General features: G+C 39.6%; 1 protein-coding gene across 4 annotated transcripts in view; it reads right to left on the bottom strand.

Annotated features, from left to right (window-relative positions):
- Nucleotides 1-5,486: 5,486 nt before the first annotated feature.
- Nucleotides 5,487-6,871, bottom strand: part of LOC111145272 (helicase, lymphoid specific) — a 42,402-nt gene continuing 41,017 nt past the window's right edge. For 3 of the 4 annotated variants that reach the window (XM_022500087.1, XM_022500086.1, XM_022500088.1), the window contains one exon: nt 5,498-6,051. In XM_022500087.1, coding sequence (XP_022355795.1) covers nt 5,957-6,051 — 95 coding nt within the window. In that variant the 3' untranslated portion in view covers nt 5,498-5,956. Of the gene's footprint in view, nt 6,052-6,871 lie in introns of all 4 variants that reach the window. The other variant, XM_022500085.1, reaches the window with a different exon arrangement.

The raw sequence follows: 6,871 nt of genomic DNA, 5'->3' as shown, positions 1-6,871 counted from the left end.
TAAGCCTCCGCCCCTCCTTCGGCTCAGGTCAAGGTCTCAGGGTCCTGGGATCAAGGCCAGCATCAGGCTCTCTGCTCAGCAGGGAGCCTGCTTCCCACTCTCTCTGCCTGCCTCTCTGCCTACTTGTGATCCCTCTCCCTGTGTCAAATAAATAAATAAAATCTTTAAAAAAAATTCTGATTTTCAGGGGCGCCTGGGTGGCTCAGTGGGTTAAGCCTCTGCCTTCAGCTCAGGTCATGGTCTCAGGGTCCTGGGATCAAGCCCTGCATTGGGTCTCTGCTCAGCAGGGAGCCTGCTTCCCTCCCTCTCTCTCTGCCTGCCTATCTACTTGTGATCTGTCAAGTAAATTTTTAAAATCTTAAAAAAAAATTCTGACTTTCAGACCCCTAAAACATTTTATGCAAAAATTTAACTGTTTTCCTTTTTGATTTGTAACATTTTAAGTTCATTATTCATCTTCATATGTTTGTCATAAAAGCTCTCAAGTTCTGCAGTGAATGTTAGCTCTATTCAACACAGTGAGTACATCCACTTCTCGTACTTTAAAATTATTGTGCAATACTGTCTTGGGTGCCTTCTTTGATCCAAAGACTTAGGAGTTATAAAATTTCCAAGCAATTGCACTACTTAGTTCACACTTTGTTTGTAATTATCCTGAAATGGGCTTATAGGGAATGATCTACAGTAATTTTTTTTTTAAAGATTTTTTATTTATTTATTTGGCAGACAGAGATCACAAGTAGGCAGAGAGGCAAAGAGAGAGGAAGGGAAGCAGGCTCCCTGCCAAGCAGAGAGCCCGATGCGGGGCTCGACCCCAGGACCCCAGGATCATGACCTGAGCCTAAGGCAGAGGCTTAACCCACTGAGCCACCCAGGCACCCCTACAGTAAAATTTTTTTTAAAAGGCTGAGAATTTTTAGTAGTCCAAAATGGGTGAATTTTAATTGTTACAAGGTTATCTGCTAATAACATCTGTCCGACGTCCGACACTTAAAATTACATCACTCTATTCATTTTAAAGTAGGCTCCGTTGGGCACCTGGGTGCCTCAGTGGGTTAAGCCTCTGCCTTCGGCTCAGGTCATGATCTCAGGGTCCTGGGATTGAGGCCTGCATCGGGCTCTGCTCAGCAGGGAGCCTGCTTCCCGCCCCGCCGCCCCACCCCGCGCCTCTCCTCCTACTTGTGACCTGTCAAATAAATAGTCTTTTAAAAAATAAATAAAGTAGGCCCCATGCCCAGCGTCGGGCTTCAACTCAGGACCCTGAGCTGAGAGGAAGAGTCCGATCGATGCTCAACCAAAGCACCCATGTGCCCCTCCTCTATTCTTTATCTATAATTTTAACTGCCTACTCAAGCACCTGAATGTTATGTATGAATCTCCAAGGGATAGCCAATGATGGATATAAGTTTTAGGTTGGAGTTTTTTCCCTGCAACACACTGACTTTACGGTCTTCCTTTTGTTAAAATAAGACATGTGCCATCTACCTGATCTCTGTCCCTTTGTGAATGAGCTCTCTAGCCTTTAGATTTTCTTTGATGTTATTTTATGTGCAACACATCTAGGTGTAGTTTGTCTTTTCTTTTTAGCACCTGATAAACTAATCCAACGGAGGTCCTTCATCTTTAATTCTAGTTAAGAGTCCATACTATTTAATCCAGTGCAGTTTACCTGGTTCTTCTTGGTAACTGTATTCCCGCTTCATGTTTCCAACTCACTCTCTTATATAATGAACAAGATAGATCACAGTACACCCCACCACATGGAGTTATGAAAGGCCGACAGATTGGGAAGAGAGAAGGGACAGGTGAGGGACATTCATTCTAAAGTGAACTGTGAGCTGAGGACTTGAATGCCAGGGAGCCAACCATGCAAATATCTGAGTGAGAACAAGACCAAATATCAAGTTTTAGTAATCGATGAATTATGAATTTTTGATTACCTTTGGCACTGCTGATGCCTCTGCTAGAGTCCACTCGAATCTTGAAACTTCCCATTCTCTCCCAAGGAAGGATTAAACCAGTATTGTGCCAAGCTGTATGAAATTCTAGTATCACTTCGCTTTTACACCCTAGTACTTGTACAAAAAGGATTCAATGAAAGGTGGAGAAACAAGGACAGATACAACCTTGGGATTGAGAGAAATAGGGTAAAGCCAAACCCCCTGCACCTAATGCTCCCAGATGAGTCTGCACCTTGTTCTGCAGCACAAAGTAGTCAGTCCCAGATCTCATTTTGATAAAACATTAAAATAGGACTCATCTCATATCTTGCAAGTAATCAGAGAAATAAACTTAAGTGTTGGGGGCAACAAAGCACACAATTCTTATTTAAAATCCAGTAAAAATGGTACACAGAATAAGAGGAAGGCAAGATAAACATAACAGACCTCTTCTCACCAGAGGTTTTCTTACCATTTATTTCATCTATACTGGAAGAAGTGCTTTTTATTAATTTAAAATGTCCCAAACTTCATTATTCACATGCTTGGCAAAGATTTTTGCAGTGTAGAATTAATTAGTTCATGGTGATAAAGATTACAAAAGTGGTTACCCTGGGGTAGGGTTTAATTAGGAGGAACAGAGAGCCTTCAGAGATGCTAGCTGTAACACAGGCAGTTACGGTGGATATACATGTACAACTAAGCACTTGATTGTATACTCTTCTGAATAGAAGTTATACACCCATAAGAAGAAATCTGTCATGTTAGAAGTTATACACCCATAAGAAGAAATCTGTCATGTTTCTCTAACGACTATGCTATTTTTATATTTCATTAAAGAACTTATTAAAGCTAGAAAAGGAATGAAACCTGAATCTGACCACCTTAGGTGGGTAAGTGGTCACAGAGTACTGAGTATGGAGAGAGGCAGGCATACTCTATAAATTTCTTCAATACGCAGAGAAGAGGAGCAGCTCACATAATTTCCCCACACACCTCTAAGAGACTTCTCTTCAAATGGTGATATTCAACCAAGCCAGTGATGGATATTAAGTAATAAGACTCAGGAATAAACAAAGATTCAGAGGTGTGACTTGGGGGTCAATCTGCTGATTGATATGGTTAGCGCACAGATTTGTGAAAGAGAGATTAGGAAAAATCTATGCTTTTGTTTCTCATGATGGACTCTGCAGACATAGCTCATGAATTGGAGCTAAAGATTTTATTCATGTATTTTAGAGACAGAGAACATGAGGTTGGTGGTTGGGGGAGAGGGAGTGGGAGAAGCAGACTCCCTGCTGAGCAGACAGCCAAGATGGGGCTTGATCCCAGGACCTCAGGATCAAGACCTGAGCCAAAACAAAGAGTTGGACACTTAACCGACTGAGCCACCCAGGTGCCCCAAACTTCACTAGATTTTGACAAGTTACGTGTTCTCTGAACATAACAGTAATGGTAGTAAATCAAGTCATGACAATAAGTGATTCCAAAGTACTGAAGTGCAAAGGAGATTTAGATTTTTATTCTTAAGTATGATTCCTTGGGCTTAATTTGGTAACCATAATTGATGGTGAAGTAAAAAAGCACACTATGTTATTTGTGGAAATGTACTGGCTAATACAACAAATAGGATCACAAAAACTTACCTGCCATTAATTTAAAAAGAAGCTCAAAACCAAAATAATTGAGTATGGACCTTAAAATAGAAACACCTAATGTTGTGCATATAAGCATTATTGCTTTTTAGTCTTCTCATAAAGTATTACTTCAAACTGCTAAGACTAAAAAATCATTATGTAACTGCCAAGACATTAGTGAAAGACGCCATCAAACATGTTTGCACAGAAATGTTCAAGTTCCAGGGCACCTCGCTGGCACAGTCAGTTAAGCATCTGAATCTTGGCTCCTGCTCAGGTCAGTCTCAACAGGCTGGCACACGAGTTCATAAACTCAGGTTTGGAACAGTTTGCGTTATCAGGCAACCAAGTAAGAATGTCAAGTAGTCAGCTGGAAGTGAGTTCAGGACAAAGATTCTGGCTAGAGATATAAATCTGAGTCATCTATTTAAAGCAATGAGGTAGGACCACCAAGGGAACCCCAAGCCTTGCTTGGGACATTCTAAAGTCTAGGGTTCAAAGACATAAGAAACAAATAGCTGAGGGGATTAAGAAAGGACCAGAGAAGTAGGAAGGAAAACCAGGTGATATGTATGCTAGAAACTAGCAAACTACAGAAATTGCTTAGTGGAGGTTATACAACTATAGGAAACGTTGCTTAAAGATAAAGCAAACTGGGATGCTGGGTGGCTCAGTCCGTTAAGCAGCTGCCTTTAGCTCAGGCCATGATCCCAGGATCCTGGGATTGAGTCCCACATCGGGCTCCTTTCTCAGCAGGGAGCCTGCTTCTCCCTCTGCCTCTGCCTGCCACTCTGCCTGCCTGCGCTCTCTTTCTAACATATAAACTTTTAAAAAATTAAAAAAAATAAAAAAAAAAAAAGATCAAGCAAACTGAGGTGACAGTTAAGAAATGTTCCAATGGAAAGACAGGGATGACTAGAACAGGTTCAGAAAAAAAAGGAAGAGAACAACCACCACCAAAAAATTGCATACCTACAACTTTCCAAGGAGCTTTCCTTATGAGAAAGAAATGAGACACTTCTGTTGGTTCTAGCTAGGACAATATATCCACAGTAGCAGGAAAGAAGGATACATGGGCACAGATGCTGGGGGGTGGGGGTATAGATGCTGTCTGGCAACTTTCAAGTTCTCTTCTAATTCTATTGCCTCAGTGCCAACAGGTAGCAAGGTGAGAGAGGAGTTACTACAGATTTGAAGACAGAGGTGGACCCATGAAATAGTCATTGGAGAAAATAGAACAGAGTAGGGAAACTTAGGACTACTAAGCAACCAAGTTTGGGGATGTTTGGTCAGCATGATTGGCTGGTAAACATTCCCACTTAAAAAATACACCTCTCTGTAGTCTTTTCATCAGACTGAATATTCTCTCAAAATGGTTTTTCTTCTGAGTCCCAGCTCAATTACCCTATGGCAAGGATAATCTGATCTACATTGAATATAACATTTTCCCAAGAGACAAACCACCAACACAGAAATGGCTCAGGGAACATTCAGGAGCTCTCTTCCTCATAGTCTGATATACATACAGGGCCTAAACTGTTCCTATTTTGGTCTTTATGTTTATCTATCATATACCATAAATTTTACATTACTTATATTCCTACATACTATTTTCCTCTCTCGGGTAATATTTACTCCTCCCCTACTATACATTTTCAAGGTCTCTTCTTCCTTGTTCTACTCTTTGGTTTTTTGCATGATATACTACCACTTCTTTTATCAAGACCCTACAGTTTTTTCAAAAGCCTGCTCTGCAAGAACCAATGTCCAGTTGAAATCTTTATAAATGTGTAGAGTACTAATGAATAAAATCAAGTCAACATAATGTTGAATCACAACGCCAGTCAACACGTTTGTTATTATTTCACCTGAGCCATTATTTTTCTGAAAAAAATAATTTGATGAGATTATCTTATAACAAACATTTATTTGGTAAACTATTTTATAGAAATAGACCCTAAAATCAAACAATTTCTTATTTAAACAGAAAGTATAATCCCAATCTTTCCCCCATCAAAGCCTACTCCATAACTGAAGTACCCCAAACCCATGAACTGTACTGCTAAAAGCGGGGAAAAAGACATTAAACTTCCACAGGAAGACTGTATAAATCTGGCAGTGGTTAAGTACACATCAGCCTGTACCCAAAAATATTACTGAGCCTGAAAAATTAACGGAAAATCTAAAGTTACTATGAATACTCTTTTGTTCTTAATAAGGCTCAGAGAATTACCACCTATTGATTATGCAATGGTACAAGAGTCATTACGTAAACTGATACAATCAAAAGGGTAAACTGGATAATCCGAATTTTAAAACCAATATAGGTAAATCACTAGATGTAAACAAGAACTTTAAAAGATAGTCTTTAACTCCACTTTAAAACAAACATTCAGGACTGGAATCCTCAGAATTTTCTAGAATCTTGAAAATCCCCATCTTCTCTTTAATCGGTCCTGAGGCATTCATTTGATCTAAGAGAAAAATATATAAACAAGGATTTATTTTTTTAAAAAGTTACAAACCTAAAAAGGATTCTTAAAAGAGACATCCAACATACTGTTATGAGGAGAGTCATCGGCCCAAAGCTGAAAAACCCACAGGAATGTGGGACACTTTATTCCTTAATCAATCGTCAACATAGCAAAAGTGAGAAAGTAAAGCATACTCCTCTTATTACAATGAGAACTGGCCTCTAGGGAACAGATAAACATCAGTTTGCTAATCAAAATCACTTCTGAATTTAAGATACACAGGTTTAGAGCACCAATTTAAAATTACATTCTGAGATGTTTTAAAAAACAAAACAAAACAGAGGCGCCAGGGTGGCTCAGAGAGTTAAGCCTCTGCCTTCGGCTCAGATCATGATCTCAGGGTCCTGGGATCAAGTTCCACATTGGGCTCTCTGTTCAGCAGGGAGCCTGCTTTCCCCCCTCTCTCTCTGCCTGCCTCTGTCTGCTTGTGATCTCTGTCATATAAATAAATAAAAATCTTAAAAAAAAAAAAAAAAGCCCAATAGTGATTAGTTTAAAAGCTGGAAAGCAAGATACCATGAAAATTTATCTTCATACACACCCCTCACTGCTAATATGTGGTCTTTTATGTTTTTGTTAATGGAATCTCTACTGATTTTGAATGCCGTTACTCCAATTTCTTTGGATGTTGAAGCATCTTTGAATGTTAACTGCCACTTCTTTCCTGGTAACTGCCTGCTCGAGTTGTCCATTTTTCTTGCTGACTTAGTTATCTATATGTAATAAACACTTCCTGTCTGTTATGTGTTGCACATATTTC

The sequence above is a fragment of the Enhydra lutris genome, unplaced genomic scaffold (genome assembly GCF_002288905.1).
Source record: "Enhydra lutris kenyoni isolate GAN:26980312 unplaced genomic scaffold, ASM228890v2 scaffoldscaffold12, whole genome shotgun sequence".
Classification (NCBI taxonomy): domain Eukaryota; kingdom Metazoa; phylum Chordata; class Mammalia; order Carnivora; family Mustelidae; genus Enhydra; species Enhydra lutris.
This window is presented reverse-complemented; position numbering and strand designations above follow the sequence as displayed.